The sequence below is a fragment of the Myotis daubentonii genome, chromosome 6 (genome assembly GCF_963259705.1).
Source record: "Myotis daubentonii chromosome 6, mMyoDau2.1, whole genome shotgun sequence".
NCBI classification, from domain to species: Eukaryota; Metazoa; Chordata; class Mammalia; order Chiroptera; family Vespertilionidae; genus Myotis; species Myotis daubentonii.
In genome coordinates this window covers 74,540,090-74,564,907 of record NC_081845.1, presented here as the reverse complement: position 1 = coordinate 74,564,907, position 24,818 = coordinate 74,540,090, and the positions used below count along the sequence as shown (strand labels likewise).

At 38.8% G+C, this 24,818-nt stretch overlaps 1 protein-coding gene across 25 annotated transcripts in view; it reads right to left on the bottom strand.

The window, feature by feature from the left end:
* The window catches only part of DST (dystonin), a 440,752-nt gene that overhangs the window by 89,633 nt on the left and 326,301 nt on the right, over positions 1-24,818 (bottom strand). For all 25 annotated transcript variants that reach the window (XM_059701312.1, XM_059701317.1, XM_059701314.1 and 22 more), the window contains 11 exons: positions 21,726-21,934; positions 20,824-21,141; positions 19,689-19,855; positions 17,952-18,108; positions 16,944-17,070; positions 14,373-14,435; positions 13,547-13,788; positions 12,359-12,488; positions 8,636-8,835; positions 6,753-7,248; positions 3,826-5,297 (listed from right to left, as the gene is read on the bottom strand). In XM_059701312.1, coding sequence (XP_059557295.1) covers positions 3,826-5,297; positions 6,753-7,248; positions 8,636-8,835; positions 12,359-12,488; positions 13,547-13,788; positions 14,373-14,435; positions 16,944-17,070; positions 17,952-18,108; positions 19,689-19,855; positions 20,824-21,141; positions 21,726-21,934 — 3,581 coding nt within the window. The remainder of the gene's footprint in view (positions 1-3,825; positions 5,298-6,752; positions 7,249-8,635; positions 8,836-12,358; positions 12,489-13,546; positions 13,789-14,372; positions 14,436-16,943; positions 17,071-17,951; positions 18,109-19,688; positions 19,856-20,823; positions 21,142-21,725; positions 21,935-24,818) is intronic.

Here is a 24,818-nt window from a genome sequence, read left to right as displayed (position 1 = left end):
CAATCAAAATAACTATTGAAGCTAACTTGAAGCTAACTCAAAAGGTAACACCAATCTATTTTTGATACTTGGAACAGTTTTCCCCGACAGTGAGTTAGGACATGTGGTTCAGAATAGCATTTATTTTTAATCATTATGTCTGGGTTGGTATCTTAAACATGAATAATGTTGTCCTTTCAAGGATATTAACTTATTTCTTAGGTTAAGTTTGGGGGAGATAATGGTAGCTGAGAAAGTCTGTCCTACCTACTTTAAATAACCCATTAAGTTCCTAGTGAATAAAAGACACTCCATCCTGAGTAACTGGGTAATAGCTATTATTAAGTTTGAGTCCAACTCTAAAGGTAGTTTGTTTTATATTATTAAAAATTGTTATAAGATTTTATCTGTGACATTATATTAAGCTAAATCTACCAAAAAGAGTAATGGCAAACAGGATTATATTTTAAAGTCTAAAGGAAAAATAGACTTAAAAAAACCAGGACCTTCAGTGCTTTTCTGTTTTATTTTTAGAAATTAGAATAACTAGTAGTTTGCTATTTTTAAGCAAACTATTGGTTTTTCACTCAATACAAATCACTCCACTTAATGTCTATGCCCAACATTAACTAAATTAAGATCTGAATTGTAAACTAATTTATCACTTAAGATATAATCACCAAGACAATGGAAGGTCTGATTTCTCCTGGGGTGGTACTCACCACCATCACCATCACAGCTTCTACCTATCAGTTTCTAAGACAATTTCATACATATTCATCTCATTTTCTCATAGCGGCCTGTTATAAAACACATTCCTTCAGTGGATGTTTCTGGTGCTTTGGATTAAAGTGAACAGTGGCTGGTTACTCAGGCCACTGAATTAGGTTACAGCAAAGATGATCTGAACATTTCCCAGAAAAAATATCAGATGTGCAATGTGATAAACATCCAGGCTCTCACACTCACTACTGGTGTGACCTTGGGCCAGTCACAGGACCTCTCTGGGTCTCAGCTTCCTTAGAATGAAATGGGGATAACAACAGCACCCACCCCTCCTGACTGTTAACAGGATTAAAGAGAGAGTTTAGAAAAAGGCTTGACACATAAGTGTTAACTGTTGTCAATGCTACTTTTCTAGAGCGTGCACACACACAAATAAACAGAATTAGTGAATGTATAAATTACCACGTTATTTACCATAATAATACTCTTTTTTTCATTAGTTTGTTTTGTTAATCCTCACCCAAGGATATTTTTTCCACTTTTTTTTTTTTTTTTTTTTTTAAGAGAGAGTGGAAGGGAGGGAGGGGGAAGATTAAAAAAAAAAAAAAGATGTGAGAGAGACACATCAACTGGTTGCCTCCTGCATATGCCCCCAGTGGGGGCCGGGGAATCAAACCTGCAACCCAGGTACATGCCCTTGACTGAGAATCAAACCCACGACCTTTTAGTGCACAGGCCAAAGCTCTACCACTGAGGCACACTGGCCAGGGCACTGGACTATATTAAATGAAGATGATCTATCCACTTGGAAACTTTTAGTTGAATCACTGGGTCTCAAGACACTGGTGGTATATCCTTATATTCTTTATTACTGAATGACATTAAAACCAATCAACTCCCTCCAAAGATATCAGAAAACAGACTGACGTAGCACCCTAAGTGGTTTATTTTTCTTCACAATCGAATACAACAATCTCTGCAACCACTGATGGTAATGATGCTAAATTTAGTACTTTTTCCATTTGCAAAACACATTCAGTGCAATGGTGAGAGGACTCCTGTTTCTTGCTTTTTCTTACTTTCAAAAGAATTCTCTCCATGGAGAGCCACATTTCCCACCGTCCTCAGGCAGCAGTTCCATTATTTTTGCCCATTTTCTTACAGATAGTTGAAGTAGTGGAGAGAAATTAAGAAACTCATTTGTTTGTCTTTCAATACAAATTTGCAGAAAATCTAGAGAAATGAAAATGTTTCACAAAGGCACTAAACATGCTTAGTAAATTTCCTGAGTAAAAAGACAACTTGGTTACTGTCATTTATGCTTTCAAGTTTTGTCCGAATTCTACAGAAAAGCCTGATGTTCTCTCTGAGGAAGACTCACCCCTCCTCAAGCTCTCCCCCAGGCTCAGAGGCAGCAGCTGCCACAAACCTTGGCTTTTCCCATACAGGATCCTCTCATATGAAGTCTCTATGTTGTAAATCAGAAATATGAACGTTTGATGGGGTAATGAAGAGACTGAAGTCAACAGTAGATAATTTCCTTTACCTTTAAGAATCAAGATCTAGCCCTAACTGGTTTGGCTCAGTGGATAGAGTGTCGGCCTGCGGACTGAAGGGTCCCAGGTTCGATTCCGGTCAAGGGCATGTACCTTGGTTGCGGGCACATCCCCAGTAGGGAGTGTGCAGGAGGCAAGTGATCGATGTTTCTCTCTCATCTATGTTTCTAACTCTCTATCCCCCTCCCTTCCTCTCTGTAAAAAATCAATAAAATATATATATTTTTTAAAAAGAATCAAGATCTAAATACAGAATCACAGATGTTTAAGCCCTGAAGGTACTGGGCTTCTAAGGGATTTTATAAACAGCAAATAACCATAATAGTGAGGAAGAGGATGAGGAGGAGGAGGTGGAGGAGGTAGAGGAGATGGAAGAGGAGGAGGAGAAGGAAAGAAGGAGAGAAGGAGGGGAGAAGAGAAGGAGAAGAAAGTGGGAGGAGGAAGAAGAGGAAGAGGAGAAAATGAAGTTATTTTGAAGTTTTCAAAATTCAGTCACCTTGATACTGTTATTAAGGATGAGCAAGGGAAACACCATGTCAAATATAACAGCACAGAATTTGGAAGTCCGCTTCATTTACATTCATTTCTCATGGGAAACAATTTGGGTTTTGCAAACTGTTTTTATTTAGTCTTATTTTATCCTTTATGTGCTAATGGTGGGGCTTATCCCCACACTGGTCTTTACTGGAAAGTAAGACGCCTCATCAATAGGACAGGGCCCGTGCCCACACCACAGGGTCACGAGTCCCAGGCAGCAAATGCTTGCTATGTCGGACCTTCTCTGTGCAGGGATGAACATAGCTTTGCCCCCTGTTGAGATGCAACTTCTGTGCTTCCTATCACAAATGAGGCCAACTCTAGTGACACGGCACCCGGCCGACCATATTTGCCTAACGTTCCATTCATCAAGCATCACTGAGTGCTATCAAGTGGCAGACGTTCCTGGGCCCTGAGGAGCCTATTGTCCAATCAAAGAATGATTTACTTCTAACTGTCTGGGGCATGCGCCCAAGATCTTTGTTTTATAAAACCAGGATTACAACATGGAACCCCACTCTTTAAAAACATGAACTCTTGGAAGAAAAAAAGCTTACAAAATGAAATTCAATTAAGGAAGGATAAGAAGACCATAAAAAAGGAAAGGGCAGGAAAAGCCCATAATTCACCATTAAAGAAAATGCTGGGAGACAAACACGAAGAGAACAAGCTTTCATGTACGGGAGTGGCCTCGGCAGCAGAGTTCAAAACACAGTGCTGGGCCCTCCAGATGTCAGCCGCGAATGAGATCATTAACAGACTCCATGATGTCAGTTTCAGGCTTCATGAAAAGTGCTGGGATGCTCCACGCACTCTTCTGACCTCTTTGTATCATCTCAGGCCTTATCCTATGAGGGCTCAAATCCCAGGAAGCCTTTGGAACACACCCCCACCCCCGTGTGCTCATCCAAGCTCAAACACTGCGTGACAGTCACATGAGAAGGTTCTACAAAAGAGACCATCTCCTTTCAATGAGGAATCTCCTATAATAATAAAAAGTGCTCAGCAAAAATGAAGAATTCCCTACCTTGAACACATTAAGCTGCTGGTTGATGGTCTCTGTTTCCATAGCAACGGGGCCTTGCGACTCCTCCAGTTCTTCGGCCTTCTGAAGCAGAGTAGAAAATTCCTTCAATTTGCTGTAGAAATCGCCGAGACGCTCAATTGTCCCGTCCACCTGCTCCTCTCTGGCTTGTGCTCGGTCCAGCAACTTGTTGCACTGTTTGCTGAGAGCCTCCAAGTCCCTTTTGATTCCCACAAGATCAGGAGAGGTTTCTTCCGTGGCCAGCATCAGCTTGCAGGTTTTGTTGGCATTGTCGTTGCTAGCTATGAGGGCTTCTAGTTTCTTCTGGAAGGCCGTAATGGTCTCCTTCTGCTTTTGTAATGTCTCTACATCTCTCCCCACTGGGGCCATGCTATCCAGTTCATCATCAAACTCTGCAAACTGAGAAAACATTTCCCGGATGGTATTCTGGAAATGTCCAATACCCTGAAGCTTGGTTTCTAAGAATGAACACTTTTCATCAACCTGCTGACTTAGGACATTATGCTCTTGAGCTAAGGTTTCTGCTTGTAATAAAACATCAGAGGCTCCCTTTGAGTCTGAGGCTTCCGCCACCAGGTCCTGTGCAAGGCCTTTGGCCAAATCTACCTGTTGCTTCAAGGTCTGAAGTGATTTCTGCTGAGTCTGCAACATGGTCAGGTATTTGCTACTGTAAGCCTGGGGTCCTAGAGACTCATGGGCCTCTAGCTGTTCCTTTGCACACCGAAGCTGCCTTTTAGCTTCTTTGGACACTTCTTGAAATTCTTTAAACTTCTGGGCCATGTTCTCCAGAGAGAATTTCTTAGTGTGAAGTTGTTCAGTGACCATGTCTACCTTCTGGTTCAGTGATTTATTCTCTTCTGTAACCACCTCTTTATCGGTCTCACAGACACTGAGCAAGCTGTTAGCTGCGTTGTTCAGCAATTCCACCATCCCGAAGTGCTGGTCCATGTCCTTCTGCAGAGACTTTAACTTGGCCATAGAATTCTCTGTTTCAGCAGGATCCAGGTAAAATTTTATCTCCTCCAGGCTATTCTGACATTTATCTATCCATGGCCAGAGAGTCTCCACGTGTTCTTTATACTTGAGGGCTTTCCCCAAGCAATCTTTTACCTTGTCTTCTCTTTCTTTCACCTGCTTATTAAATCCATCCCAATTGGTTTTAATTGTGTTAAGTTGTAACTGTAAGGCTGCCTTCTCAGACCCTTGTGTTTCTAATAACAGATTTTCGCCTTCTGCAATGGTTTTTTCATAAATACTAGACTGAGTAGTCAATGTTTTATTAAAGTCTTGCTGATCTTTCATTAAGGACTCCAAGACATCGAGTTTAGCTGATATTGGGTGAGACTTGTGTAGTTCTGCCTTCTTTGTATCCAGCCAAGCCTGAAAATCTCTAGACATCTGCTGAAACTGATGAGAACTGGCAAAGGCCAACTGAAGGTGCTGGACATGATTCTCTAAAAATGAAATTACAGGCATGTTTATTTTACATCAAAATGCTGATTTAATCTATGAAAAGCCAAAAGGAAAATCACCAAATAAGTGTACAGGACTGTCTAAAAGCAAGAGTTTTCTCAGCACTGACTATGAGAACTACAAGTTATTGACAAAGGGGGTAAAGGGAGCAAGAGGTAGGGGCAGCAACAACAAAAAAGACAATCAAGGTGAGGAGGAGGGAGACGATGGGAATCGGGAAAACTGCGTAAAGGTGCAAGGTGGCAGAGGACAAGCAGAGGACAGTCACACGCTGTCTGCTCTGCCAGGTCGTCTCCATTCCAGTAAGTGGAAGTGACAACTGTTCACAGTTCTAAGTATGCGAATAAGTAATCCATCTCTTATCAAATATGACTGCTTCAATTCTATGACTTGTACATTATCATGGAGACAATATAATGAAGCCCACAGGAACAGCGTGGGTTTGGGTCTCACCTCAACCTCTTAGGACCTCTAAGCCTTACTTCCCCAGATGTAAACGGGCAACATTCGTAAAAGCTGTTGTGGCCACTGAGGAACAGTACCTGAAAAGTTCTTGGCTTAATGCCTGTCACATAAAAGTGTCCATAGCAGTAAGAATCATAATCTCAATAGCTAATATTATCAATATGATGTCCAAGTGAATGAGTAAGCCTAACTGATTTGATCAATAAACAAACCCAATCAGTTAAAAAGTATGAACGGAGTCTTTACTAGGTTGCAAGACACCTAGGTCCATGGTTCTCAACCTTGGCTGCACATTAGAATCACCTGGGCCTGAAATCAGTCTTTTAAAAAGATTCCCAGCTGATTCTAATGTGCAGCCAAGGTTGAGAACCACTGACCTAGTGTTACTTTTCAAGTAGGACAGATACAGCAGTTAAATGTGCTCCTCCTAGGCAGGCCCCTCTAACGTCAATAACTCACTGCTGCTGCCTGGGACAAACCCTGGTCCACATGTCATGGAATCGGGGCCACAGGAGGTGAGAGGAAAGTAGAGCCACACGCTTCTCTTTCACACATTTCTCTAGAAATGCCAATTTCTGGCAGAGTCAGACAAAATAGCTGCAGATGAGAAAATGAGGCAACGCCTTTTTGATAACGGTATTCATCTGTTTATCTGGTGACATAAGTCTGTCACACAGCAACACAACATTTACGTCTTTTAAAAATCAAAGGGGAATACCTGAAATCTGAATGGGCCTTCGTTAAGTGGATTTTGCCAACTGTCCCTACACTGTCTGCATGGAAGGACCCTCACTGTGTGTGCCATGAACACACCTGCTCTCCACACTCCTGTGAGCAGCCTCCTCTTCACATATGCTCCCGATGGGGACAGATTCTCTCTAGGGTCCCAGATTCCTGGAAACAGCTTGGAAATAGACCACCTAAGATCTCTATTTCCAGGAAATAGATGTGTTAAAAGGAGAGAGACAAACCTGCTCGTTGTTCAATATCCTTGAATGACTTTAAGATGCCTTCTAGCTGCCTACTGAGTTCTGCTTTCAGGTACTCCTCTTTAACCAGGGCTGACAGCTCCTCACAGAGGGCCTGGGCCACTTGTATCTGCTTCGCCTCCTGCTCTATTTCCTGCTTCATTTTTTGGGCTGTTTCCAACTGCTGGCTCATAGCATCAGGGTGTGTGCTCACAGCCACACTGCTGCTGAGCTTGTTGTCCAAGTCCCCCAGTTTATCAGAAAGGCTTCTCAGCAGGCTTTGGTACTGTGTGCTTTTGACAATGGCTTGGTCGATCCAGTCACATCTGTCACTCAACTGTCCTGTGAGGCTGTCCCATTTCTGGGTCACAGCTGCTAGCTGCTCTCTCACAATCCCATGGAAAGCAGGGTGTTCACCAGGTTGGCTCAGAATGCCCTGGCCCGCTGCCGTGAGCTGCTCATACTGAGGTTTCCGGGTATCAAATTCTTGCAGCAGAATCTAAGGTAAAGAGGAAATGAGGGTAAATAAACGCACAAATTATTGAATAATTAAATGCAGGAAACACAGCTCTAAGTTTCTAAAGAGACAGAAATGCTACTTACTAATATAGTTTTCCTTTTTGAGGTTTAGCTACTGCTTTCCTACTTCTGATTTTGAGGGCAGTGCAATTACCTGAAAGTAGTCGAAAAAGCTCTGGTGCTTCACAGAGATAACATTTTGCCCAAAATAAGATCCCCCAATGGGGAAAACAAAGCGGATAAATATTCTCAGCGGTCTGGGCAAAAGGAACAAAAATTCACGTACGAATTTTCATACAGAAGGGAAACACTGCTATTGGACAAGTTCCCATCGCACTAACACAGATTTGTTGTTTTCCTACTTGTACTTTTCTCTTTGTAGGATTTAAAAAATTACAGCATTTTACACCAAGGGAGTTAAGACTAGATTAACTCATGGTGCATTGATTTACAAAGGTGTCTTTGAACGTAAGGTTTACGGACAGTCTTTATAATCATGGTTTTAAGTCATGTTGCCCAGAATGTGCAAGCTCAACATTGGCTCTCATTATAAAATGGAAGATCCAAACATTTTATTTTTCTTTAGTACAATCTTTTAACTATCTCTGAGAGACTACCAGGATTGGGGGCGATTATTTCTCCCTAAATGTTTATGTACAGCTTTTGTTTCCATCCTCTTCACATGGAGAATGTACATGGATTTGTATCTTCCGAGTCCAGGATCAGCCTGCCTGCTCTAACACCACTCCTCACACATACAGACATCTCACCGCAACCGCAACAGAGCTTCTGCAATTCCAGCTGCCTTAAATTTTACGGATGCTTTTCCCCTTGTGGATTTATTCCCTTAAAATTAATCCACTCTAACTAACCTCCTGAGTTTCAAGGTTCCCTCTCTGCTTCCCTTATTCTTTCTCCTCTTATTCAGTTTCTCCCCACTCCCACCCCGCCCCGTCAAGACTGTATTGCATGAGTTTTACAAGTTTCATTATCTACTACCACACTCAAAATAAACAAAACCTCAAAGGAGTCATTTCTAAACAATAAAAAGCATATACTAGCTTCTCATAAATATGTTATTTATACAATCACATTAATACTTCAAAGACGGCCCTTTGTAACAGAATCTGCACAAACCATTATCCGAATGAAATGATCAAGGGACTTGACCCACTCCTGGGCTCAGCGTGCTACTCTGGGATGCCTCACAGCTTTGGTCCTCTGGGGTTTATCATTAACCTCAGGACGGTATCTTAGGTGCATCGGAGACATTACAAATACACTACAAGGGAGTGAAAGCACATACTCTGCAAAGCTACTATATTTGTAATGAAAACATTTGTCTTGTTAAGTCAAGTAATACTCACCTGCACCTGCTGCCTTTGTGTGTTTAGCATATTTGGGTCAATGGACAAGGGCCCAAGAACACTGACCATCAGTTCTTTTTCCACAAGCCACTGTTTTAACTGAGCCTCTCCGGTCTGGAACTGAGTTAGATTATTAGAGGATTCTTCTAGTTTTTGTTGTCTATCAACTGTCAATTGATTGAGTTCTTGCCACTTGGAATCTGAAAGAAAACAGAAAACTGGTGCTTGGTTTTTATACATTTAACATGACTATATCTAGGAAGACTACAGGATGTGACTCAAAATGATATATAATAGCTATCATTCTGTATTTATAACTCTTCTTTACAGAGTTTATTAAAGTCTAAGCTAAGAGAATTGCATTTATTGATACAGATTTTTATGGCCCTGATGGTTGTGTGTCAACTGAAATAAGAGGAAAGTAAAATTGAATCTGATGTTAGAAGATAATGCAGAATATGGAATATTCCTTAAAGCAAACAGGATCCTGAGCTCCCTCATTCCTTCTAGAAGTTCTCTAGAGTCTGTTAATCCAACTGTAACTGACCTGCTAGAACAATGGACATTAATTCTTTTGTTTAATATTAAATTCCAATGATCAGTTCTAGGCAAGTGACTCCCATTTTTTTTAATTTTTAAATTTTATTTATTGATTTGGCAGGGGAGAGAGAGAGAGAGAGAAGAGCATCGATTTGCTATCTCACTTATTTGTGCATTCATTGGTTGATTTTTGTATGTGCCCTCAGCAGCGATCAAACCTGCAAACTTGGCGTATTGGGATGACACTCTAACTCAGCTACCTGGCCAGGGCCGTGACTCCCACATTTTTATATCTGTACTCAATCATTCTCTTCTATTCAAGTTGCATGTTAGTAACCAGCTGCTTGAAAATTACACTAAGAAATCTCAATAATGCTTTAAACTCAACATTTAAAAAAAACAAAACCTCATTTCTTGACTTGGGGTGGTGAACACACAATATAATATACAGATGATGTATCATATAATTGTACATTTGAAACCTATGTAATCTTATTAACTAATGCCACCCCAATACATTTAATAAAAAGTTTTAAAACTCACTATGTTCCTATCAAAATTTGTGGACTTTTCTGACTTTTAGATTTCTTTCAAAGGTTATTCTCTCTGCCATGTCACTGAAATGCAATAATTCAGAATGTTCTTTTATGACTCTCCTATATCCTTTGTCCTAAAACCTCAAACCCATCCTTTACATTTCCAATGCCCTAACTCCATTTTGGTCCTCACCGTGGTTTGCCTAGAGTCTAGGGCAGTGATGGCGAACCTATGACACGCATGTCAGAGGTGACACGCGAACTCATCTTTTTGGTTGATTTTTCTTTGTTTTTTTTTTTTTTTAAATATATTTATTTTATTGATTTTCCACAGAGAGGAAAGGAGAGGGATAGAGAGTTAGAAATATCGATGAGAGAGAAACATCCATCAGCTGCCTCCTGCACACCCCCTACTGGGGATGTGCCCGCAACCAAGGTACATGCCCTTGGCCGGAATCGAACCTGGGACCCTTCAGTCCGCAGGCCGACGCTCTATCCACTGAGCCAAACCAGTTAGGGCAGATTTTTCTTTGTTAAATGGCATTTAAATATATAAAATAAATATCAAAAAGATAAGTCTTTGTTTTACTATGGTTGCAAATATCAAAAAATTTCTATGACACGACACCAGCGGTAGTTAGGGTTTTTCAAAATGCTGACACGCCGAGCTCCAAAGGTTCGCCATCACTGGCCTAGGCCCTAGACCAGTGGTTCTCAAACTTCAGCTTCATTAAAATCAGCCGGAGGGACGATTAACACAGGTTGCTGGGCCCACCCCCAGAATTTCTGATTCAGGAGGTCTGACCTGGGGCCTGAAATTTTGCATTTCTAACCTGTTCCCAGGTGCTGCTGTGGCTGCTGCTCCCAGGAACACACTTTGAGAACTACTGAAACAACCTAGACTACCAGTCTTCTAACCCCTTTCCCTGCCATTAGTGTTTTTCAGCTGCAATCCATTTGGTTCTACAATAATTTCTCTCTAAAATCAAACAAAACAAAACAAAATAAATCACTTTTAAATATATCACTTCCTGTGCTACAATTCTTGAATAACTAACTCCTCACCACAGATGATAAAATCTGAAGACCTCGGCTTGACATTCAGGGCCTCCCACAAACTGACCCTCGTCTACTAATCTCAGAGGGTTTGCACTTCAAGATGAATCCTCTGATCTAGCCCTGATGATCTTAAACAGTATCACCAAACTGGATTCTGCTCACACAGGCCCATACTGGCATGCTCTACGTCTTCTCCACGTATCCCCGCTCTGCCCTTCCTTCCCACTCCTCTGGGTTGTATCCTCTGCTAGAAAGCTGTTCCTGTCCTGCCCCCTCCTGACGGCCTGCTCCTGAAGCCAAGTATTGACCAGCACTGGAACACAAGTCACTCAATAAACATTCCCTGAGGGATAGAACTGGTTGATTTAATGGATGTTTTTCATCATATACTGAAGGCCTGGTTTTAATAGACCCCTCCCTCCCCCAAATCCTGTCTAATGGCATCATTCTATATGGCACATGATAGTCACACAGTCTAACAAAATAGTAATGCAATTAAAACAATAAATTGAGAGGAAGAAATATCTAAATCTTATCAGGAAGCTTTTTGTGAAATACACATTCTTCCCTCCCACCCCTATTGTAAAATGTCTTAATAATATTCCCCCAAGTAGCTCTGATATCCCAGGTGAGAGCCACTGAATTAGAGACAATTCATTATAATGCAACAGGACTCTCTATAGTTGGATTAAATACACCATTGAACATTAAGGTCCCTTAGGATAATGAACACATACTTATAGATTTCTAAATATATCATGGCATATTTGAGTCTAAGGAGAGACAATCTTTAGCTAAAAAGAATAGACTGATTGAAAGTAAAATAATTATTATCATTAAAGCAAACACACAGCTCTTACTATGTGTCAAGTACTATTCATCTGTGCTGTATACACACTAACTCACTGAATTCTGAAAAGCAATTCTATGCAGTAGGGAAAACTGATATCATTGTCTTACACTCATTTTCCATATTATTATAATAATGAACGGGGGTGATAAGATCATTGGGCATGTGAAGATCCTTTACCTAGGAGGAACAGTTTATATAGGGGCAGGACTGATAAGGGAAGATAACTCTGGAGGCAAAACCATGAGACTTCTGTGGGGAGCTACTTTCTAATACTGGTTGGGGAAGAGAAGAAGAGCATAAAGTAGGAGCTGGAGGAGTCCCAAAGGGAACCCCATGGAAGAGAAGGGAACCTACCTTTTTCAGACAAATAAACTAAAAGGAATTTAAATTAAAATATAATACAGCATCAACAATTAGAAGCACCAAAAATCTAGCAAAACATAAGCAATAATGAACACATGTTACTCAACGCACAGCATGTTATTAACTACCTTCTTCATAAAAATAAATTTAATCACCGTGTTTAGCAAGAATCCAAAAAAAGATCCACAAGATAAAATAATGCTAAGTTAGCACAATTTAATTTGAAATGACACTTTTATATATGCAAAACTAGACCGTGAAATGGTCAAATAAGTGAGGCTGTTGGATAAATGTTCTCTGATAAAGATTAGGATTAGATAAAGGAAAGACGGAGCTTCTGTTCTTAGAGTCGGTATGAATAACAGAACATACCTATTTCTGTCAACATCTGTTTCCATTTGGGGGCCTCAGGAGTGTCTGGGTTCTCCTCCAACAGCTCTGTCAACTTGTCTTTCAACTCCTGCACTTTGTTTACATTTTGTTTCAGTTCTGCCTCAAATGACTAAGAAGGAGGGAAAAAAATTAAGTAACAGCATTAAAGTATGTCTACCTCAAAAGACAAGAACACAATTATGATAGGGAGCGTTTTCTCTAGCTTGACCAAAAGAGGAGAAATTCCACCGTGAAATGCTGAAGTGGGTGAGGACCTGGATTCAACAGTTCCTTTCCTTTCCTGCTCCCACTAGTCTTCATGATCTGATAAAAAGAATCCCAAAGGGAAATGCTATCGCTACAGAGATAATGACTCATCCCCATTACCTAAGAAGAATTTCATATTTTTCTCAGACAACGCCTTTTGGGGGAAAAAGGAAGGTAACATCAGAAAGATTGAAATTAACAAGATAATCATAGGTGGAGGTGGGCAAAGGGAGGGAAATGGGAAAGGGGAGAGACTATGCTTGGGGGGATGGGTGCACGATGCAGTTTGCAGATGATGTTTTGTTGAAACCTGTATAGTTTTGTGAACCAATGTCACCCCAATAAATTCAATAAAAAATAAATAAAATCCTTGTCAGATAAATCAAACATCTGGTGACGAAGACTGCCAGATTTGAGAATGTGCTAGTGAATAAGCACTTTTCTGGACAACACAACACAGAGTTCAAATATAGGTTAGTGTTTGTAGACATTTCTGCCATCATTGCCTCACTGTAAAGCCATTGTCCCAATACGGACAGTTGTAGAAAGAAATACTGTCTGTGAAAGAACGGGGAAGCATGAGCTCCCCTATTTCATACTAGACAGAACAGATCCCTAATGCACTTAGCCCTTACAGAAATCTTTCCCAATAGTTGACGGGTTAAAATCCCAGACTTAAACTGATTTAAAGGTGGCAACGTTGCTTATACCCAACAGTTCACTCATCTTTATAATGTCTGTGTGCAAAAATAAGTGGTTGGTGTAATCCATCTCTACATAAAGGCACATTAAACAAAACTGGCCAATCATTTGCTGAAGTTCATGGAGCAAGAAATCAGAGCAGGCACCCTGAGCACCTGGGCTCAACTTTGAACACCGGTCTGTTCTCTTTCTTGGCTTCAGGAAGCCTCCAGAAAATACCTTATTCTGCTCAACTTGGGTCTTCGCAGCTCCGGTGTCTGCAGGTGCAGGCGCCTGGTGCCATTCTGCTGCAGTTTTGTTCATCTTCTGCAACCACTGCATCATTGCACTGGATTCTTCCTGAGCCTTTTGCAATTTGGTGAGTTTAGCACTCAGTTCGGCTATTTTGTCTTTAAGTAAGAGGCCAAGATCTTCATAACTGTGGCTTATGTCAGTCATGTCTTTTTTAATAGATGTTAATCCTAAGAATAAGAAAAATTATTACATTTTTAGGACACATTTTCAGGATGTTCAGAGTAGAGCTCTAGAAAGAAATGTTGGCTTTATACGATGTGCCCTTCTACTTTGTTAACATTAAGGCTACTATAATCAAGTCATAGAATTTTAGAAGTAAAAGGTTCGATCATCTTATAATGCTATTTAATGACAAATAATTTAGGGACATTACATAATACAAGTGGAATGAAATAGATATTTTAAATAGAATAAAAAACCCAAACCATGAAATATTACTTATTAATTCTTCAGGCATCAAACTCAAGGAAGTAGCTTAAATAATGTCAAAGGACAAAATAGCACAAATTGACCTAAAAGAAGGAAATATAACCAAATGCCAAACTGAACTACTGGATTACACTAATTTCAGATGAACAAAATTGCATAGGATCATATAAGTATGTTTATAGCGAATGGGACTATTCTGTTAATACCATTTTAACTCAAGTTTGAAATGTCAATATAACTACTGTCCACTTCTAAAAAGATCGCCTCTCAAAAAAGAAGACCAATTTATTTTAATCAATAAGCACTTAGAGTTACTATTCACCTTTATTTGCCAAAATTTCCTGAGTATCTGTGGCTGTCCCTTCACCATTTAATATTACTCCACCTGCAAAAATATTAACACTGAAGTCACTCGTCATAAATTGCCATAGTATTTCTATACATTAATAATAGATGACATTAAATCAAACCCCTGTACGCAGTGATCATTTAAACATGTTATTACTATTTAAAAATATAAAATATAGGTAACCCCCCCAAAATGTTATACACTTTAACAGCTGATAAATCACTTAATTTTCACTCCATTTCAGGTTTAACTGATTTGAAATAACAGGTGAAGCCAGATTAAACTCTGATCAAAGAAAATATATCTTGAAGTGCTGCTAGACTTTTTTTAGAGGAATACATAAAAGATAAAGTTTATGGTACAAAACCAGCAACAGTCAATGAATTGAGGGTGCATAAATACTGAACAAAATGATTCTTGATGTTTGTGATTCCACTGTTTTGTGTTATCAGCAGTGCCTGGACCTGAAGGATCATCAATTTGAAAATAGGCATTGACCAAAAAGATTATTCATTTCTGTAGATTCTTTTAAATTTTGAAAATTAACTGCATGTTAATAAACACTGACATTATTATCATTCAAAGTGCATACACATATTTTGGGACACCCTGTATTGATTCAATTTCAAAACTGAGTATCCAAAATTTAAAGATCAAGCCATATCTGCTCTTCTATACAAAATTTGTTCTTACAATGTAACATGATCATCTTAAACATTAGTTTCAGTAAATTTAGAGTATATACATTACTCATTAAGTATACACTTATAATACAATTTTGTGACAAAGTTTCTTTGTTGGTAAAGTTACTTTAGTGACAAATGATAAAGTCTCTGAAGCTCAGAAGTCGCTCAATATGTGTGTTGCACAAAGCATACACGACTGACAGACAAAAAGAACGTCTGCCTCACTTAAGGAATTGAAAATTGTCTGATGCAGGTACTTAGTGTTCGCATGGGTTGAACAGAGGCAGAGTGATGTAAAAAGACATGATAGAAAAGTTAAAAGTAAAAAAAAAAAAAAAATCCCTATTACTAAACTCACATTATGTCAACACAGAGAGAGAGCACAGTGGCTCTGAGTACTTGGGCTCTGGCTTACAACTCACCTAAATTTTAATACCAGCCCCACTAATTACGAGCTGTGTGACAGGGCAAATTAATCACCACTTCACCACATTGGTGGGGACCATAATACCTACCTTGTGAGACCACTGTAAGAATTAAACACTGTAAACCTATTGCCTACAAAATAGAAACGGCTTGGTGAGCAGTAATTATTATTTCTCTTTAATTATATAAACATGTAGCATGGGTACCTTTTTCATCATCAAAATGTTAAATAAATAATTACACTTTCTCATTCAAGTATGCATTGGCTACCTATCCAAAACAGAGACATATCCCAAAACTAACCACATGAGAAAGAGTCCAAACAAACAAAAACATTTAAATATCTGAATCTTTACCTAAATTTTGTCCTTTAAAAAAAAGAAAATCACACACAAAGGCATTTCAGATGGAAGTGCCTGTAGGTGCTCAAGATTTATTCCTACTATGTTTAGTAGTTATCAAGAATAGAAAAAAAATTGTTTTTTACTATTGCAAATATAAAGTGAACATAAAGAACTAACACAATAGAATTCCTTTTCTTAAAAATAAACTTGGCATTTCAGGAAGTCTGATTGAGAGAGAAAGGAGAGATCATCACTCCATATATAATATGAGGGTCCCCTGAAATGGGATTAATAGAGCGGAATAAATGCTTGGTCAAGAGGCCCAGCTGAATTGTCTCTCACAATGGGGACAGCTGGGGGCTGGCCAGGACAGATAAACCACAGAAACTCTCAGAAACTCAAGATATGCGATCTGCCTTCTGTCTATTCTTGGGTTTAAAAAGAAAACCTGATATTGACAACAATATAATTATGTTTTAAATTAAAAACTATTCCCACAACCTAAATTAATTTTAGAAACACTATTCATCCATGAGTCTCCCTTTCTATTGAGGAGAGTGAGTAAAAAAGATTGTGATTTAGATACACTGGTTAAACTATATACTTGTTTTCTTTGGGAATCGTGGAAAGAAAAAAAGCAGATGGGAATAGAATGAGAGGTCCACTCTACAGAAAAGAACCTGTTTCCTTCCCTCACGTCTTCTGTCCCAGGAGATCAGGCTCATTTCTTTAGCAATTATTTCAAAGAGAATTTTAACATCCCCATTAATTAAGGTTAAAAAAAACCCCAACAAATTGAAATGTGATCTGTCCCCTTCCCCAATATGCTGTTCCTTATTCTTACAGACTAATTTGGCGACGTTTTAGCTGCAGTTTTTAATAAAATAAAACAGAGGGATTTGAAATGTGATGAGTACAGATACTTTTCCGTGGCATATTCATAGATGCCATCTTTCTTGTCACTTTCCCTTCATATTGCTGAGATTATTTTATGCATTAAAATCTAAAAAGTAACACACACAAATAGAATTAACATGAGTGGGCCCAATTCTTTTGGTTTTTGCTATGGACATCAATGAAGCACATACCTGATTTAACTGCTGCTATTGCCTTTGCAGGAGTAGTCACAGCACTTATTAGGTTACATAGTGAAATCCCACTGTCGTTTACTTTCTGAATCTCTGGTGTTTTCAAACTCCACTTCTCTTGTAATTTCTTGAGGTAAAAAACACATTATTTTTCAGTCTTTGTAATATTTTCAAAGTTACACATTATAATCCAAATTTCTTAAACATGACTTAAAACCACAATGATCGTGGGTCCTGATTCATGGGGGAGTGGATGGAGGAAAAAGGCACCATCCCTACTTGCTCCCGACAGCCCAGGTGACGGTTAGCGCTGTTAGCAGTGAGAAGGGAAGTGGGGTCCAGCCTGCATTCTGCTCCCAGCCACCGTGGAAGTCAGCTACTCTGCGCTGCCATAGGTTCTAAACTGTCAACTGTAAGCACGGACAACTATTCTAGGCAACAGTCAAGCTACAAGAAGAAATGTACTGAAAACATTTTTTTTTAAAGGGAATTCAGAATTCCATTTAATAGCAAGTTTTAATCATTGAAATTTCAATGGATTTTTTAAAACACGCACCTCTACAAATCTGGAATATAAAAACTGGCATAACTGGTCATAGGTTTTGATGATCCAAATGGCAAAAAACTTCTACACTTTGCACTAGAGATTCAAACAACTTTTACCTTCAAATACTAGTTATAGGGACATCTCCAAGCTCCAGTAAAATGCTGACTTAAAGAGGGATTCTTTTACTTAACATTATGAGAAATGGTGTAAAAAATTGCTGAAACTAAGCAAAGACTTGATGGGGAAGGAAACTTAGATACTTTAAGAGTCAGCAACTCACTAATATATCTCTTAAAACACACTAATTCCTCAAAAGGATTGGTTAACCCCATTCCCTGATTTCCAAATATCACCAAAATATGTTCTACGTGCATACTAAAGAACAGGAAACCACTATTAATCTTAACCTCTATTTACTGACACAGGCAAATGAGAAATTAGTATTTGATACAATGATTCACCTTAGTTTCTTCCAACGATTTTTCTAAATCCTCTGCACCGAAGGAAGGCTGCACGATGGGAACTCTTTCTGTCGTTTCTTTGATCCAGGACTTTAATGATTTAACAAGGACTTGGAAGGCGTCCATCTGTTCTTGACAAGAAGACACAGCTTCTTTTCTACGTAACAGAAACCATTGAGGAATTTAAGCCACGGAGAGCACATGCTCCAAAGAGCTAATTACCAATAAATAATCATTCTCAGATCAGGCTTAATATCAAGAAAAAAAAATCTTCCCCCACGTACACTCTAACCATTTGCTACAGGAGGAAAGGTTTATAGGTGGGAAGTGAAATCTCTCTGTCTGTATTTCTCACAGGCAGGGTCCATAGATAAAGTTAGGAGAAGTAAAGAAATCTGTAACCCATATGTAAAGGCACTCTATAAGGCTACATAAGCTCTAAGGCTATATAAACAGTTTTAACATTATTTAGATTCAATGAGCTTTGATCTGTCCACTTTATATGGTGCTTACTGCCAGGAGGGAAACATTTACACATCACAGCCATGAGGGAGACGTACCGCCACCTAGTGGTTTCTACACCATACTACAGCCACTTTAGTGGATGGTTAAAAGCAGGTGCCTTAGAACACATAACTGTATTTCAGTCACCAAAAGAGGTAAGACCTAGTGACTGAAAAGTTTTAAGGGGTGCCTCCCCTATAGAGACTCTGGAAGCTCCACGGTTAACTATATGGATCTTTCTGTACCTCAGCACCTCGGAGGGGGGGGCCCTAGCACATGAACAGCTGTGAAGACAGCTCCATTTGGAACATGGACGACATGTGGGTAACATGTGCACATGTGCAAGTGTGTGGAATATTGGCAGATAAAAGTCCACTCCAGCTGGACGAATTACTGATGACTACATGGTTTTAAAATTGAATCCATTTGAAAGAAACAACCTAGAGGTTAAGAAAATGAAGACTATTTCTTCTGTGTAATATGTGAATTAAATGTTATATGACAAGATGGAAAATATAGCTCTCTGAGGAGTTCAGACAGCAGTCAACAGTTTTAGGTAGAAAATTATGAAGAAATAACGAATACTTGAAAGAGAAGTAATTATTTTCTATTTTTTTTTTGGGGGGGGGGGTCTTCTGTATAAATTTTAGCAAGACCAGATGTACTATGTATTCTAAACTAGCATGAGTTCAGAAACATAAAAGTTCAGTCACAAGGCTTAACCCTAGACAGCTTTTTAGCTCAACTTAGGTTCATTCTATTGTTTCTTATCTCGTTTGTTCAGAGTCATGTATTAGCTACGACTCCTAAGAAAGTAAACTGTTCTTAAAAAAAAAAAAAAAAGCCAGCTTCTGAATTGAGCCCAGAAAGCAATGAGCCATGAGATATTTTTCAAGGTTATTTCTGACTTTGCAAATAAAAAATGGTATTTGCCAAAGGCTTCAGACACTATAGTGAGTTAAAGTCATTTTCAGTAATACACTACCCCCACATTTTTCTTACATTAATGCTCTCTACTTTTATGTAAGAAGTCTTGAATTTCCCTCCTAAATATTTTAACAAAACTACATTTAATTTTAATTGCAAAAAAATATTAATGTAAAAGCACTTATAAAGTTGATGCTTATGTACAAGTTTTCAAAATTGTTTCAGGTTTCTATATAAGTAAATATAAATAACGTATTCTAATTAGTATCATGCAGAATAAAATCCAGTTTCTTAAGTAGTGCTTACTTTTCTTTGATGGTATCCTCCATTTCTTTAAATTTCTTTGACAAATTATTTGTTTTTTCAAACACCAGGGCCTTATCACCTGGTAAGCCATGGTTGGATATCTCCTTTAAGAGACTCTGCAAAACTTCAAGATCTTTTTTGTGTTCTAAGAATTCAGAAGTCGATTCCTACAAAGCATTTAGATAGTCAATCAATGTAAGATGTTGCTAAATCTTCAAAAGATATTCCATCAAGAGGTATGTATGGGACCAGAATCTCACATTAGAATAATCCTGCCCCGTGGTCAGTACTCTACATATCAATAAACATGCAAGCAGGCTGTGTGAAGAAGAACACAGTAAGCTTCGTTTAATTTAAAAAGGCACTCTTTACATCTGTCCCTTTGTGAGTGCTGTACATAACAAGTTTATATTGCCCATCCAGCTTGGCTCAGTGGTTGAGCGTAGACCTATGAACCAGGAGGTCAGGGTTCAATTCCCAGTAAGGGCACATGCCTGGGTTGCGGACTCAATCCCACTTAGGGGGTGTGTGCAGGAGGCAATCGATCAATGATTCTCTTTCATCATTGATGTCTCCATCTCTCTCTCCCCCTCCCTTCCTCTCTGAAATCAATTTTAAAAACATATTTTTAGCCCTAGCCAGTTTGGCTCACTGGATAGAGCATCAGCCTATCTTTGATTACAAGATCAAAAGAGTTTGGATGTCTGTAAGAAAGACTGAAAGGTTTCGGGTTAGATTCCTTTCGTGGGCATATGCCAGGGTTGCGGGCTCAATCCCCAGTAGGGGGCATGCAGGAGGCAGCCGATCAGTGATTCTCTATCATCATTGATGTTTCTATCTCTCTCTCCTTCTCTCTCTCCCTTCCTCTCTGAAATCAATAAAAAAATATATTTTAAAACAAAACAAAACATATTTTTAAAAAAGAAGCTTATATTGCCTATGATATGTGAAAAGCCCAGCCAGCAAAGGCTTCAAGGAGATGTTGGAGTTTGTGATTTTTAAGGAAGGAAAGCAGAGATCTTTACTAATCCATCAGCAACTGAAATGATGACAGTGAATTATAATTCTGCCAGTAAATGTATGAGCTTGTCTTAAACTATGCTTGATCAGCTCGTGAATACTACAGAAGGCATACCTGCATATACTGAGACAGTTCTGTAACGTCTTTTCCTGGCACATCTGCCTCTGTGAGAGCCTGAGTTTTTGCCTCTAAAAATGTCTGAAGCTTTTCTGAGAGGCTCTCAAACCGTTCTACTTTGGTTTTCAGCTCCTCCATGCTGGCCAGTTTCTCTTTGTGTTTATGACTTGCTTCTGAAAACCGAACAGACAGGTCCTTCATTTTGGCTTGCAGTGAGGATGCGGTGGACGGGTCTGTTGTTTCCATAAATTTCTTCACTTTCTCGTTCATGGCATTTATGCTGCTCTGGCGACTCGTGATGTCCTGTTCCAACATCTGAAATGAATCCAACAGGGCATATGTTTTATAAGGATGTTTACAAATAATGTCCCGGAATCTCAAAAAATTACTGTTCATAACAACATTAGCTTGAACAAACTGTGACTAAGGAAGGTCAATGGATAGGACTAACTGACAAGTCTGATCTCTCCCTTGAGGAATCCCATCCCAAATCTCTTCAAGGGAGAGGAGAGAACAGCTGGCTAGTTGCCTGCGAGAGGCAGGAGGTGGCTGCCACTCAGCAGCCCCTGGGATCTAATGGAGCCTGGGGATTATCCACGGTCCTAATTTTTAAAAGGCTAGACAACAACAAGATTGATCTGATTAACCTCACGTGCAGCTGGCTGAAGCAATGCTAAACGGTGAATACTATGCATGAAAAAGGATAAAAAAACTCTTCCTATACGCCGTAGAAAAATCATTCTATACATCCGCTTTTGTGCAAGCACTACTTTCCACAGGTATAGTCATAAAATGTCTGGTTTTCTATATTCTTAAATTTATATATCCTGGGAGCTTATCTGTGTGTTTTCTTAATCTAAAAGTGGTATGATTTATTTTCTTTTCCCCTGGTCACTTACAATGTGCTTGGTGATGACATCCTGAAGAGCAGCAGAGTTCAAGGGCACTTGGCCTTGTTCCTTCAGAGAACTCTCCACACCTGCCATCCAGTCCAGCATCTCGTCCAGGCCGTCCTGCACACTCAGCGAGCGGGTCAGGGTTATCTGGAGCTTTTCATTTCGTTCATTCACACACTTGGACAGATCGTCGTATCTCCCCACAATGTCATCTAGTCCCAAGAGATCGGGAAATGTTATCCACAAAGTTACCTTTGCCCTATTCCTTGTCAAAAATGCACTAAGGTGAAATCATAAAATTTCAATAAAAGTTTCAATGATAAATTCATAATGTGCAATTAGGGCACCATCTAAAACATTAAAAAAGAAAGCAAAGATCACTGTGGAAAATTAAAAACAAATACTTTTTTAAATAGTAAATATGTGTATCATCTGCTTTGGAAAAAACATTGTCGGATACGTAGACTTCTGAGTTGCCCCAGAGAGATGAAAGCAGTCTAATCAACAAATCTTTGGAGTAAATACATGTTTTCAATGTGACATGTCAGATTAGTCATGCTTACTGATAACTATACGGGAGGGAAAAGCTGACACTCATACAAAGCTACATTCTCAATGAACAATATACAGTCATAAGGACTTGTCAAGAATTAACCTTTATGTGTAAAAATTCCCTCCCACTCCCTCTTGCTCACATGTATAACTTTTTAAAATTTATCTTTATTTTTGAAAGTATTATGGATGTCCCCTTTTCCCCCTCATTGACGCCTCTCCACTCCACACCTGCTGTTCCCTGTCACCATCCTAAGCACAGTACTCAAATGCACAAAAATTAAACGCAAATGTATTGAGAAAACATACAACAATGAAAATCCATTTAAAACAGAGAAGGGTGAGATTATGCTTCTAAACTAAAGTTTAATTCCAGGCACAAGGGACAAATAAACAAGATTAACAGTTAATCTATTTACTTTCAAGTCTAACAACCTAAGATGCTTAAAAACACACACAAAAACACCTTTCTGGTCTACTTTTTACTTGCATGTAAAGCTCTACATTTTCATGCCTTACATTCTATACGGCAGGCCAATGAAAAGTTCCAAGGACAATTTTTAATGCCTCTCTCTCTCTCTCTCTCTCTCTCTCTCTCTCTCTCTCTCTCAAACTGCTGTCAGTTGTTAATTTATCACTTATTTCCCCAAGAATTTGAAAAGTATTTTAATTATTTCCAAATGCTTTAGTCTGATATACTATAGAATGCTTCAAAAAGAGAAAATTTGGAACTGAAATATCTCTATAAAAATGAAATCTCTTACATGCTTGTGGTTGGTCTGGGGAACATATCCATATAAACAAACAATATTTCTTTTTAATTGTTCTAATGTTATAGCATGAAAACACAGTTTGATGAATTTTAACTGAATTGAGACTTTAAGGTGATTTAGAGCAGTGGTTCTCAACCTTGGCTGCACATGAGAATCACCTGGGAATCTTTTTAAAATCCTGATTTCTGGGCCTCATCCTCCGGAAATTCTGTTTCTTTGTTACTAATGTTGTGGCCTCACCCCATAACAAAGAAACAGAATTTCCAGAGGATGAGGCCCAGAAATCAGGATTTTAAAAAGATTCCCAGGTGATTCTCATGTGCAGCCAAGGTTGAGAACCACTGGTTTAGAGAGACAATGGCCCCTGTCACTGAAAGGCAATGAAGCTCCTGAGAATGCTGATGGGGGAGAGGGACATTTAATGAGCATGGAGGTACCACCAGCAGAAAACAAAAGCAATGGGTTAAGTATGAGCCTTCATTTGACAGTCACAAGAGCAAATGTTCTGAATCACAGGTCGTGATTGGCAGGTGAGCTGCTTCTCCATTGGGTGGCTCTGTGCATCAACAGGGTACCATCAGCTACCTGTTCAACCATGGCAGGTGATTTCTGGAAAAAACAGCTATCGTAATAAAATTAATACAATTTCAGCCTCACTGGTATTTTTTAATTTCTTAGTGATGAAATACTGTCACTGAAGTAAATTCTTGATTTTTAGTAATTAAAAATTATTTTAGAACAAGGTACAGAACAAAATGTACCAAAATTTTTTATTTATTTTTTAAGTGGTTGATTTTTTTAGAAACTCCTCTAAATCTCAAATGTGCAGGATGGGTCAAAAGTAGGTTTATAGTTGTGAGTAGAGGAAACAGTTTATTCTTTTATTATTATTATTTGTTAATTACTGTATTATTTTCCATATGAACAACTGTAAACCTACTTTTGCCCCACCCTGTACTTACACATATTCCTAGAAAATTATTTTGCCAGAGAGAAGTTTTAAAGTCTTAAAATAAGGTAACATATGGATTGGAAACTAATAACAGTGAAACTATGTATGATTAACAATGGGAAAAAATGTCAAAACGCCTCTTAAAAATAACAGAAGTACATATAATACAGTCTTTCTTTCTCTTCTAAGTCCCTATGTCCAAATCCTTATAGCAGTACGAGGTCAAGACAATACACTGGGATATAGGATAAAGAACTCCCCATTTATATTTTTGTCTTGTACTTTAAACTTTCAGAGTTTTGTGTTTTATAATTATAGTACATGTAATAGGATACGACAGTAATATGTAATTGATCAATATATATGCGTATATGAGGGTGTATACTAAAAATCATTTGATGGGGTACAAGATCAAGAGTTTGGATGTTTGTAAGAAAGAAAAAATAGTTTTCCTGTCTATACAGTGGTTTTAGAAGAGCAATGTTTCTTCCTTCTCTTTGGCTAAAATTTCTATTCAGATTTTAATTCATGCGCCCTTTGAGGGGGGAAACATATATCTAATCCTCTGCTGGTCTCTCAACCTCTTAAATCCATGCTCCTGCCTTTGATAGAGACAGATCCCCCAAGAGTCTGTTTTGGCCACAGGTTGAGAGTCTATCTCTGCCCAAACTCATCTTGGGAACTTCTACTTTCTGTGGTGACTATTAGGTAAAAAGTTCCTGTTACATTTTCTAAATATAAAATTAAAATTGAAGTACGTTCTTTTCAAACTACACAGCTCCCTTTTCCAGATTGTAATATTCCTGCCAAAGAAGGAAT